The sequence below is a fragment of the Artemia franciscana genome, chromosome 5 (genome assembly GCF_032884065.1).
Source record: "Artemia franciscana chromosome 5, ASM3288406v1, whole genome shotgun sequence".
Lineage (NCBI taxonomy): Eukaryota > Metazoa > Arthropoda > Branchiopoda > Anostraca > Artemiidae > Artemia > Artemia franciscana.
In genome coordinates this window covers 35,931,473-35,945,499 of record NC_088867.1, presented here as the reverse complement: position 1 = coordinate 35,945,499, position 14,027 = coordinate 35,931,473, and the positions used below count along the sequence as shown (strand labels likewise).

Genomic DNA, 14,027 nt, shown 5'->3' with positions numbered 1-14,027 from the left:
ACTCCATATTGTACTGGGTGTATGGATTTTTGTTCCCAAGATGGATGGTCTTGCATTTGTATGCACTAAATTTCAGCTTCTGGGTGTTAGTCCAGAGTGCAAATGTATTGAAGTCTTGTTGAACTGAATGAATATTCTCTGTTGTGTCTGCTTAACTTACAGGATCCTCAGTGCCATTACCAGTAAGGCAATGACAGTAAAGTGCCATTAAAACTGCAACCAGTAAGTTTTGAGTCATCTGCATAGAGACTTACTTTATTATCTGGGGTTGCAGCCACATCCTTTATGTACATACTGAATAGGACTGGCCCCAAGACTGGGCCTTTGGGCACTCTACTTCCAACCTCAACCATCTCAAGAGAGAATGTCTTTCCTTCTTTGCCAAATATTCTAACCATCTGTTTTTTATTTGTTAAAAATTGTGTCACCAGCTAAACTACATACTTATTCACTGAGAAACAACAAACAATGCTGGGTTACAATTACAACTAGTCTTAATCAGGTCCATTATTTGGCTAAAGAACAGAGAAACATGTAAAAGACATATTACCTGAGACACTTTATGGAAAAGGATCTGAGCAAGAAACTCCTCAAGTGTATAGAAGATGACAGACTTCCACTTGAGAAATTGCTGATTCTTGCAAGGAATGGTCTGGCTCTCAATAAGAAAGTTTGGGTTGTTGTCAATTCAGAAAAGGAAAATTTGACATTTAAAAGGATTGGCACCTGTAACATACATGTAGTCCAAAACTCATTCCTAAAAGGGTTGGGAGATGAGTGCTCTGGATGGTTAGGGAAGAGCAGGGTTAACACAGACATGGGATTGATCTGAACAGTTAAGTCTGAACACCTAGTGGCCTAGCAAATATTCTTAAAAATTCCATAATTTTTATGATGACAGGTCCATCATTTATTAGCCTATTATCACACCAATATTGATCCAGATAAACACAACTATTTTTAAAAAAAGTAGTAAAAAAAATTCAAGGGTCTCAGTTTGGAGTTTAACAGAGTGGCCCAGGATCCTGGATTTATAAAAGCATTTTCCCAAGAGAATTGAATCTTACATAAGAGATTTTACATAAGGGATAGATGATTGAGTGCCATCCATTCATTGTATCAAATTACTTTGATGTCACAAGAAGACACATGGTATTAGGCCAGACAAGTTGATTAGGGTGGTTTTAGACACTTTTTATATCTGTCTGAACCAACCCTGTCTCTTATTTAATTACCAAGGGGCAAATGATCATTTTTCCTGGGGGAAAAACAATGGTGGATACAACATAAGAGTTAATCTAGGAAATGCCTCAATTGACTGCCTTTAGATTATTTATAAACAACATTATAGCATGAACAAATTTTCATAATGTATTTTATTTCAATATATTTACTTAGGTAAATTATTCTGTGAAAAAAAGAAAGAAAACAGGCATATATTTTGGTGATTTTGGGTATAAAAATACCCATAAGCACTATGATTGGAAACAGTAAATTCCATATTTGTTATTCATCTGCTTAAGAAATGTCAAATAATTTTATCTAATTTGATTAATGTAGATGCTGACATATACAGAGAGTGGAGGGGGTCAACAGTTACTTTACCCCCTCAAAATCTAAAGACTTCTTAATTTTTTTTTGTGTAGGTTTTTTTCATTTTCATTCAATGTTCCTACCAGGAATATTATAACTCAAGTGGAAGAAAATACTATGTTCAAACTAGTCTTAATAATAATAATAGTAATATAAACTGCAATAAAAAGGCTTTTACCTCTGTTTTGTCTCTATTCAGTCTTGTGGTTATATTTTCTTTTACATATTATAGCCTATCAATCTGATTTGATCTTCCTAGAATTTAACTTACTTTTACTAAATCAATGTCTTCTGTTGTTTCCTCCCAATTTCAACTGGATTATGAAAGAGTGAATCAGTGAATCTAGGTGTCAAATCATAACAGTAGGAATAGGGTAAAGGTACTGATGATTCAACAATTTTTGTAAAAAAACACTCTTTTTACTCCAGAAGGCTCACTTTAAAGGCTTTTTGTCTAAAATGGGTTTCAGTATTAGGAAAAACATCTACGAATCTGTTTGATTAGAAGTTTGAAGTTTTATCTGAAAAGGGTACAAAACTTCGATTTTCTTGAATTGGAGCGTTTTCACCTATATAAAAGAGTTACAAAAAAGTTACATGTTTTCAACATAAGTTGGAACCCAATTTGACATGTGTTGAAATACTTGGGGAACACTTGTTGGGCAGATCCAGGTACATTAGACATGCCTATTCTTTTTACTTTATTCTTTCATTTCTCTTCAACCTTTTTAATATAAATGTATAAAACATTATTCAGATAGTGGAAGCAAAAAACTGAAAAAAATATGGAGTGTAATTGTGTGACCTAGGTCTCTATTATATAATGTGTGATATAATAGCGTGGTATAGGTCTCTCTATAAACGCCATCTGGAATAACCCACTTCCTCTCAGTTTTAATGGTCCTGCAGATTTCTTTGTTGTCCACAGTGAAAATATTGTCAATATTTGGCTATTTCGAAGTTAATCTACCATTTTAATGGACTTTTATAATTTCTAGTTTTGACTATCCTTTGTTGTGAAAGTCCAGAATTCTTGAAACATGCATGTACTACTTAAGATTATTACAAGTTTGTGACTCCAAGGAGTTGAACATGTTTCCTTAGCATTTTGGGTGGGATAAGGTCTAAGAAAACAAAAGTGGATTCCAAGAATTTTAAGAAGATTATTGCCATTATATTTGACTTAGTGGAATTTACTTTCATGTGTAAATTCTTTGCATTATCCAACACATAGGTAGGATTTTGATTGGGTCATTTTTGATAGTTCTATGACATACCTCAAGGATCAGCAGGTCACCTACATATTGACACCTTTGAGGGAAACTTACCAATTTATTTAATCAATGCTACATATAAGAGTTGTCCTAACAAGGCTCCTTGAGGAAATCCAAGCTAATTAGGGAGGGGTTTAAAGTTTTTTCATGTGAAATATTATTACAAATAAAAATCATCAAAATCTCTCATTGTTGATGCTGTCTCACTGTTGATGCATGAGCTATGTTTTAGTCAGAGGACCCTTGAATTTCGACACCAATTGTTTCTCATCTGTTTTACATGTTCAGTAAAGTTTCAACAGAGTCACCTATATTTCAACAAGGTTACTACAAGATATTCTCAAAAGATATGAATCTCATAATAGAAGCCAATATCTACATTTGAATTTGGCTGAAGGAACATTTTTAGTTGGTCTTGTATTCCACTACATCAGACAAGAATTTTTGACACTTGGAACATATTTTTGTCAATACAGTATTAGCTTCCATTTTAACTTAACTTTATCAAGAAAAAGTCAATTTGGCTACATTTTAGAGAAGATCATCCCAACCTTTTTTGCAAAAAAAAAATAATAACCAAGTAATGATGGTTTGAACATTACATAGCTAAAAAACTGTTGGGAGCTCATTTTGTGTTGAAAACAGGAAACTAATTGAATTGAATATTCTTTTCTTATCTGGGTGTATTGGATATAGAGTGTGCATTTCATATTCCCAAAATATAACAACGGCTTCAAGAGAGGGTGTTCCAAGTCAAGACTAAGCAGAGTTATCCTGTTTTGAAGGGAAATTTTTACAGTGGTTCCAAAATTGCACAGTCAAATCATCAGTGCCTAAGATTCACAGGATCTATTTTAAAAATTGGTCATTAATGAAATAGGTAATTAGCATAAAAAAACATTATATACAACCTAGGGCTATATGTGGCCCTAGTAGGGATGGGGGGGGGGGCTGGGGTCTAATTACAACAGCAGTAATTATTATCTGACTAACAGAAACAATTATCTGACTAACAGAAACACTCTCTAAGGTATATTACAAAGTAGGAAATTCATTGTTTTCTTTTGTTTTTTTTTACACATTTTCTAGGGCTATCATGCAGGGTCGAGTGCATTGTTAGAGTGGCAAACATAATATTTGAAAAATCCATAGAATAAGGAATATATTGGTACTGCTTTTGTTTGTTTAGCAAGTTTCCTTCAGAAGTGGTCAAACACCAAGTTTTTACTGCAAAAAAAACCTAAATACAGCAAAGAAATTCCAACAAATAGCCTAAAAGGTTTCTGCATGCATAAAGCATGAAATCCTTCTTTTATTATGACATTTATATGAAAGTTGGAGAAACATTCAACTAGGTAACAGTCTAGAATTACCACTCTTCTGAAGGAAGTATCTAAATAAATAAAAAAAGGGACAAAAGATGGATTGTTTTAAGCTCCTTTTTAACATATAAGAGGTGTTACCCAGAGAACATCCCTTCCCCTAAACCAGATAGGCCTAGACCTATATAGCATTTAACCTTTATAACATATTTCCCAATTGATTCATTCTGGTCATGGGTCATAGGTCCTTGGTCAAAACAGGTTTTTCTGTAGCCTTGAATCATTCCTTGTCTCTGATTAAATGCAACATTTACCAAAATATTATTTTAAATGATTTTAAGAAGTGCATAACAATGTAAGAAATTATGATAATCTAATCAAAATATGATAGGCTCATTAGGCTATTTCACTTATAAATGCTCCCCTCCTTTGATGGTTCTAAATACAGCACTAGTATAATTAATATATTTTTCTGTTGTTTTACATCTGATGAAGCTATTTTTCTTTGTGAATGGGTTCCTTGTCTTGTCAAAACTGTAAGACATGTATCAAATCACAAAAGAATTGATGTAACCTACTGGGTATCAAGTATCATTTATAATGATTTATAAAAAGACAATAATTTTTTTGGACAATTGTGGAATATCATTAACCAGAAACATTCTGAATATTGTAAGAAAAGGTTAAAATTCTTGTTTAGCTACTTTTTGCTATCTTGGAAAGGGGTTAGGCTAGCAAAATGTAAATTTGAGTAAGCAATCCAGGGCTAAAAATATACTCTGGGAACGTATTGCCAAGCTTATATGTTAACCATCTTCTGATTTCTAAGTCTTAGAAAATTTCCTACTCTACAGATCCATACCTATTGAAATTTTTACAAAACAACATTTTACCTTAATTTTGAGTTATCAGTTTCTTTTTTTTTCTGGTTTTAGCTCTGAAAATGCAATTCCTGTTATTTGAGTAGAATTCAAAGCCATATCAACTTTTTGCTACCTTGGAAAGAGGTTAGGTTAGGAACATGAAACTTTCAGGGATAGGATTAAAGACTAAAGAATGTCACAGGAAGGTAGTTTGAAGTACCTACCTCCACTCCTTCTCCCTCTAGAGGGCTCTGATCTTTGATGACCTCTAAAAACATTATAAATATGAAACCTTGCAAAATAGATCTGCTTAAATGAAGTAAAACAAAACTGTTTTCAGCTTCACAACTTGCTCAATCCCATTTTATAAGGCTTTAAAGATATGCAAATATACTTCCTAAATTTTGACAAAGAATCATTGATATGGCCTAAAATTCTTCTCAAACAACAGGCACTGAATTTTCAGAGCTAAGCCCAGAGAAAAAGAAACTGTTAGCTGAAAATTAAGATAAAATGTTGTTTAGTCAAAATATCTGTCAAGTATACAAATTTCTATGACTTAGAAATCAGAACAGCATAAACATAAAAGCTTTGCAATACCTTCCTAGAGTATATTTTTAGCCCTGGATTCATTATTGAAAGTTTAATTTACCTAACCTAGCCCCTTTCCAAGACAGTGAAAAATAGTTCCAACTAGAATTTAATAAAAAGTATCTAGACTAATTCCTGGAAGTTTTATTTTGCCAGTCTAACCCTTTTCTAAGATAGAAAAAACAGCTAAACTAGAATTTTACCTAAGAACAATTTTGTAGTTAAAATATTTATTTATAGTGTCACACAAACCTATAGGCTATCCTAGGTCTGTAGGTTATGTGGTACCATCAGGACAGGGGGATGCATTTGCAAGCAAAATGATCACCATATCTTAAAGTAGTATACAAAAGGCATTTAGTAGCCTAGTGTAATCACATTGTGTCAACATCAGCAATGCAATTATGTATATGGTAAAATTCTACTTTAACTACTTTTGGCTATCTTGGAAAGGAGTTAGGTAAGGAAAATGAAACTTTCAGGGATGGGTCTACAGGCTAGAGTATGTCTCAGGAAGGTATTTTGAAGCATCTACCTCAACTCGTTCTCCCAATAGAGGGTCCTGGCCTTTGATGACCTTTAAAATCTATGTGTTATAAATGTGAGACCTTACATAACAGATCTTCTGCTTAAATGAAGTACAACAAACTTACATTCAGATTCACAAATTTCCTCAATCCCAATTTATAAAGTTTTAAAGATATGCAAATGCATTTCCTAATTTTTGAAAAAAAAACATGTTTATATGCCTTAAAATTCTACTCAAAGAACAGGAATTGCATTTTCAGAACTAAAGCCAGAGAAAAAGAAACTTATAACTAAATTTAAAGTAAAATGTTGTTCTGTCAAAAGTTCAATAGGTATATAACCTGTCATGTAGGCAAATTTCAGGACCCTCTAGAGGCAGAAGGAGTGGAGGTAGGTACTTCAAAATACCTTCCCATGATACACTTTAGCTTTTAGACAGGGTGAGCAACATTTGACTATTAAGGTCATTGGTCCTTTATATATTGAGCAACAAATATTGTCATTTACTCTTACACAGAAAACACTATAAAGTCAAACAAAAATAATATTATGTTTCTCAAAACATGGAGAATGATAAAAAGTCTTCTGCATGACTTTTTAAACATTAAATTATTATAGAGAAGAATGAATGAAGTTACATGGGGATGACTTTTCGGTTTTCTCCTTCAATTTATATGATTCACTAAAATGTCAAACAAAAGTAAATTATATTACTACACTAATATGTAGAGAAAACAACAGAAGTCATACAGATGGCTTTTTATAGCCTATGCCTACATGTTTCATGTATAGAGCAACTTAAATAAAGTCATACAGATGACTTTTTACCTTGTATTACAATAGAGCAGTGTAAATATAATCATTTGAATGACTTTAATATACCATTCTATTATAAAGCAAATTGAATAAAGTCTTACAGATGACTTTTTTGGTAATAGAAAATTTTTTCCTTATATCTGAGCAATAGAATATTATCAATTACTACTATTTTGAATACAGTATAAAGGCAAACAGAAGACAATATCATGCTTTCTCCAATTATTTAGAATGACAAAAAGTCACAGAGATGACTTTGTATGTCTCATTCTTTTACAGAGCAAACATAGATGTACAGACTATGTAGAGCAGTATGAATAAAGTCTTACATATGACTTATTTTAACTTATCATACTATAATGAAGCAGCCTAAATAAATTCATATGGATGCCTTTTCAATATTGGCTATGATCCTATTATAGAGCAGTATGACTAAAGTCTTACAGGTGACTTTTTTGGTTTTCTGCTTAGACATTTACGATGCACTAAAATCATACTATACTATAATGAAGCAGCCTAAATAAAGTCATATGGATGCCTTTTCAATATTGGCTATGATTCTATTATAGAGCAGTATGAATAAAGTCTTATGGATGACTTTTTTGGTTTTCTGCTTAGACATAAATTATGCACTAAAATGTCATACAGAAGACATTATACTACCCCATTTATATATAGAAAAAAAAACAACAAAAAGTCATACAGATGACTTTTTAATACATCATTCTACAGTAAGGTAGTGTGAATAAACTCTAGCAAATGAATTTTGGTAATCTCTTCATATACACATAGTGCCCTAAATATCACAAATAAGATATCATATTGTCTGACTAAGGAGTGAGACAGTATAATGTCTTTTGTATGACATTTTATAAATTATATACATAAAGAGAAAATCCAAAAAGTCATATGTAAGATTATATTCATATTGTCTTACAACAGAATGATGTATTAGTCATCTGTATGACTTTTTGTTGTTTTTTTAATGTCACAGTAGGGTAGTATAATGTCTTCTGTATGTCATTTTAGTGCATCATTTAGTTTTTAAGAAAAAATCACAAGAATCATCTGCAAGACCTTATTTGCAGGCCTACTGCTCTATGTTAGAATCATAGCCTATATTAAAAGTGGGGTCAGGGCATCAATCAGCATAATGTCTTTTGTATGAAATTCTAGAGCATCACCTTTAGGTTTAAGGAAAAAAACAGGAAAGTCATCTATATGACTTTATTCCTAGGCCTACAGCTCTATATTAGAATCATAGCCTATATTAAAAAGTCATCCATATGACTTTATTAAGGATACTCTATTATAATACAAGGTAAAAAATTCAACTGTATGACTTTACTTAAGACAGTATTCTAATGTATCATCCCTTGTTCTTTGTATTGAAGTTAAATTTTTATTGTAACTATTTAACAACATTTTCCATATAACAAATCTTCAACACATCTGGAACCTTTTTTAAACTAGATAACCTTGACTTTCTTTAGCTTAGAATCAAATAAAGTACCAACACCTGTTAGCATATTTAAGCTAATAAATATTCTAAAAAGCCTAGTTGAAAACAGAATATAAATTGATACTTATTAATAAAATCTTCAGTAAAATTCTAGTTAATTGACTTCTTGCTATCTCGGAAAGGGTTTAGGTTAGGAAAATAAAACTTTCAGGGATGACTCTACAGGCTAAAATATGTCCCAGGAAGGTATTTTAAAGTACCCACCTCAACTCCTTCTTCCTCTAGAGGGCCCTGAAATTTGCCTACATGAGAGGTCTATACCTATTGAAATTTTGATAAAACAACATTTTACCATAATTTTCAGTTACTAGTTGCTTTTTCTCTGCCTTTAGTTCTGAAAATGCAATTAATGTTATTTGAGTAGAATTTTGAGCCATATCAATGTTTTTTTTTTCAAAATTCAGGAAATGTATTTGCATATCTTTAAAACCTTATAAAATGGAATTGGGCAAAGTTATGAAGCTGAAAACAATTTTATTGTACTTTAATTAAGCAGAAAATCTATTTTGCAAGGTTTCATTTTTATAACACACATATTTTTAAAGGTCATTAAAGGTCAGGGCCCTCTAGAGGGAGAAGGAGTGGAGGTAGTTGCTTCAAAATACCTTCTTGTAACATACTTTAGTCTGTAGATTCATCCCTGAAAGTTTTGTTTTCCTAACCTAAACCCTTTCTGAAATAGCAAGAAGTCAATTAACTAGAATTTTACCAAATCTTCATAAAAATTGATTGCTTGCTTGATTTGACTGCTGGATTCACCTACCTTAAAACTCCGGTTGTTTGTAAACTATTGTGCTTATGAAGGCTTATTTGTGTAAACTCTTTTATAGTGATTCATATCAGGGGGTCATTGTTGGCCTCAGCTGAATTTTCAAAAATATTTAAACAATGATCATTGTTTCTCTACAAATATAGCCTAGGCATACAAAGTCACCTATATGACTTTTCACCTTTTAATCATTCTAAATAATTGGAGAAGTATGATACTGTCATCTATTTGATTTTATACTGTATTCTGAACTGTAATAATTGACAATGTTCTATAGCTCATATATAAGGAAATTTTTTCCATATTGTCATATGTAGGTAACCCCTGTAGACTCATCCCTGAAAGTTTCATTTTCCTTATTTACATTTAGCTAGCTTACATTTAGCTAAGATATTTAATTTCAAAAGATTGCTAATTATGAACTATTCCCTTTAAATTTTATCATATTACAAGTTAACAGTGTCTTTTAGATTAAGCTTGGGGGAGAATCTGACCCCTCTCTCTTGATTAGAAGGTGTCATCAGCCTAGCCTACCTGCTTGAAGTAGAATCTCAACATCATTTTCAGTAGGTTTGGGATTTGTCAATATTGGGGGTATATTAACCATCACAAGACTCATATTGAAGTAGTTTCAAAACTTTTCCGCAATAATTAGTTGTTCTGTCTTGTTTGATTTCGAAAATGACTTAGCGGATTTCAAATCTGTTATTTCTTCAACAAAACGTGAAAAAGAATGTCAAGTATTTTCGGCCAACTGTGTTACTTTCTAGGCCCAAGTCATTTTTTATTGATATTAATTTTGAAAACTTTTTCCTCAAGACAAGTTTTTCAAAAACAGTAAAGAGCTCCCTTAAGCCAAGAATGAGCAAATATTAAGTCAAATAATCTTTCAAGCGTAAAACTACCCCAAATCAATATCAACAAATAAATGAAACTTAAAACGAACAGAAGTTACAGTAAATAGCCGAGTCAATCTAAAAAACGAACAGATATTAACATGTGTAGGGCACCCCCATGCCTTCTCAAGATCAAAATACAATTTCGCACTTTACCCCTGGTTCCCACCGCTGCGTCACTTCCGACACCATTTTTTTCTGGTGGAACAGACTACGACAGAATCGGATGGAGGTTCAAAAAGAAACGCAGACTTTTGTGTCGCTGCGATAAACTCTCGAAGAATTCAAATCGGGTTCTCAAACTTTTTTTTTCATTTTCATTTTTCAATTAAAAAAAAATGGAACAACGCATGCGATTTATCGTATGAGTTGTAATTATTCAACGCATTCGACATTGCAGAAAAACGGATGGTTTTACGTTGCTTGTCGCCAAATTTGGGTCATTTGTCACATGTCGCAGGATTTTGCGCAAATTTGCAGCAGTGGGAGCCAGGGGCTACTAATAAAAAAACAAAAAATGACTGTGGATTGTAAGTTTAATTTACACATACAGACGTTTTCCCTTGTAGTTTTGATAATTTTTTATTTATGAAAGTAAGTAAAGTGAAAACATTTTAAGCGCATTTTGTTTCAGTTAATTATTTAACTTTATTTTCGCCCATTCTTTACTTAATGAAGCTCTTTACTTTTCTTTGAAACACTCGTATTTTGGACAAAGATTTTTGAATTAGTAATTATAAATAACGACATTATATTTTATAAAGACTTCAACCAAAAGCATGATACTGTATCAGCCTCTGTTAAAAAAGGTTCGGCGGTATGTTTTTTGTAATGACAAAACCACCCAAGGCAAAAGTTAAAGGTCCAATAGCAAAAGAAATATAGTTTTACAAAGGCCCTAATAGTAATTACATAAAAAAAAAACTAGTTTTTTTAACTGAAAGTAAGGAGCGACATTAAAACTTAAAACGAACAGAAATTACTCCGTATATGAAATGGGTTGTCCCCTCCGCAATCCCTCGCTCTTTACGCTAAAGCTTTTAATTGTATTAAAAAGCAGAATTGTGGCAAAGAGTCAAACTTTAGCGTAAAGAGCGAGGGATTGCGGAGGGGACAACCCATTTCATATACGGAGTAATTTCTGTTCGTTTTAAGTTTTAATGTCGCTCCTTACTTTCAGTTAAAAAAACTAGTTTTTTTTTATGTAATTTCTGAACGTTTTTGAATTAATGCATGTTTGATTTTGGCTCTCCACACATAAATTATTAAAATGAAATTTGCATATTAATTCCTTTTTTTGGCTAAATGGCTTTCTCTTAGTTTTGATCAGACGATTTTGAGAAATAAGGGATGGGAAAGGAGGCCTAGTTGCCATGCAATTTTTCGGTTACATAAAAAGGCAACTATAAATTTTTATTTTTAACGAATTTTTCTATTAGTAAAAAATATACGTAACTTAAGAATTATCTTACGTAACAAACTTTTATATTCTTTAATTTTTATTATGTATATGAAAGGGTTTGTACCCTCGTTAATACCTCGTTCTTTACACTAAATCGCAAGTTTTGTCCCAATTCTTTAAGAATGACCCCTGAATCAGAAAGGCCGTAGAATGAATAGTTGAAATTACTAAAAATACTATAGCATAAAGAGCGAGGTATTTATCTCCTCCTAAATACCTCGCTCTTTATGCTAAAGTATTTTTAGAACCCCTCACATGCGTAATAATCTCTGTTCGTTTTAAGTTTCAATGCTACACTTTACTTTCAATTGAAAAAAAATTTTCCATGTTTATTTTTTCATTGTTTTTTTATAGTAATTTTAGAAAATCCTGCGCCCTTTTCATTGAATTTCTGTTCCCCCATGACACATTTCTCCATGGAAAGATCCTCCCACATAGCCCCCTCCCCTCAACCCCACCCCCAAAACCAAAAAAATCCCCTGAAACCGACTGTACACTTCCCAATAACCATTATTATATGTAAACACTGGTCGAAGTTTGTAAGTTGCAGCCCCACCCCCAGGGACTTCGGGGGAGTAAGTCATTCCCAAAGACATAGTTATTATGGTTTTTGACTATGCGGAACAAAATGGCTATCTCAAAACTTTGATCTGTTGACTTTGGAGAAAAAATGAGCGTGGGAGGGGGCCTAGGTGCCCTCCAATTTTTTTGGTCACTTAAAAAGGGCACTAGAACTTTTCATTTCCGTTAGAATGAGCCCTCTTGCGACATTTTAGGACCACTTGGTCGATACGATGACCCCTGGGGAAAAAAAAAAAAAAAAAAAAAAAAAAAAAAAAAAAAACAAACAAATAAACACGCACCCGTGATTTGTCTTCTGGCAAAAAATTCAAAATTCCACATTTTTGTAGATAGGAGCTTGAAACTTCTACAGTAGGGTTCTCTGATACGCTGAATCTGATGGTGTCATTTTCGTTAAGATCCTACGACTTTTAGGGGGTGTTTCCCCCTATTTTCCTAAATAAGGCAAATTTTCTCAGGCTCGTAACTTTTGATGGGTAAGACTAAACTTGATGAAACTTATATATTTAAAATCAGCATTAAAATGCGATTCTTTTGATGTAGCTATTGATATCAAAATTCAATTTTTTAGAGTTTTGGTTACTATTGAGCCGGATCGCTCCTTACTACAGTTCGTTACCACGAACTGTTTGATTTAAGGTCATTTAAATGTTTAAGGGGTTGATTGATGAAAATGTAGCACGGGTAAGTGTGATTATAAAACTAGTAAAAGTGAGAATGGCAACAGCTAAAGAAAATTGCATTGAACAAATGACTGTGAGATTGAAATGTAAACGAAATTTGGTATGAAACTGGAAAAGACGTATTTGTTACATTTAATGCATTAACACATTGAATGATATGATGAATGAATCTAAACGGCTAAAGCAAAAGGTGTGAATTAAACTTTCTGAGGCAAAAATGAACAAAAATGGACACTGAAATCTTCAGTTGGAAAACAAGCAATAGCGATGATTGGCCACAAAACAGTCTAAATAGGTCAAGACTTAAAGAAAACGTTTGTATTTTTGACCAGGTGGCTGTATCAAACCTGTGGTGACGTCATGATATAAAAAAAGGCTCAAATTGTCTGCTGTTGGAAGACAAAAAGAATCCATATATAGAAGGCCTTTTATTGTAACTATTTAACAACAAGGCTGCCGCATAGCCACGGTAGCCTTTGGATTCTCTTTTATTCTCTTTGTCTTCCAACAGCAGACAATTTGAGCCTTTTTAATATCATGACGTCACCACAGGTTTAATAATGAGGTTTAAAATGAGAGCTCTTAAGCACATGATCCTTCTAAATATCAAATTTAATTAAGATCTGATCATCTATTCGGAAGATGAAAATACCTAATTTTTTCCAATTTCCCGAATTACTTCCCCCAGTTCGCCCTCAGAGAGCGGATCCGGTTTGTTTATGTGAATCACGTATCTTTGACTTGTGCTTATTCTTCCCACCAAGTTTCACCCTTATCTTTCCACTTTAAGCGTTTTCCAAGATTTCCAGTCTCCCCACCCAACTCCTCCCAATGACACTGGATCCGGTCAGAATTTAAAATAAGAGATCTGAGTTACGAGGTCCTTCTAAATACGGAATTTCATTAAGATCTGAACACCCTCTCGAAAGTTAAAAATACCTCATTTTTTCTAGTTTTTCCTCTCCCTTCAGCACCCTAGATGGTCGAATTGGGGGGAAAAGGTTTATCAAGTCAATTTGTGCAGGTCCTTGACACGCCTACCATATGTGTACTCTTATTAGTCAAAATAAAATCTAATTTTCACAAATGATCAATAATTTTGATAAATCAGATGTATCTTAATATT

The 14,027-nt window shown here is 32.8% G+C and overlaps 1 protein-coding gene across 1 annotated transcript in view; it reads right to left on the bottom strand.

Annotated features, from left to right (window-relative positions):
• LOC136027334 (26S proteasome non-ATPase regulatory subunit 11-like) overlaps positions 1-9,998 on the bottom strand; it is a 37,105-nt gene extending 27,107 nt beyond the window's left edge. The window contains exon 1 of the mRNA XM_065704474.1: positions 9,813-9,998. Within this exon, the coding sequence (XP_065560546.1) occupies positions 9,813-9,897 (85 nt within the window). The 5' untranslated portion in view covers positions 9,898-9,998. The remainder of the gene's footprint in view (positions 1-9,812) is intronic.
• Positions 9,999-14,027: the final 4,029 nt, after the last annotated feature.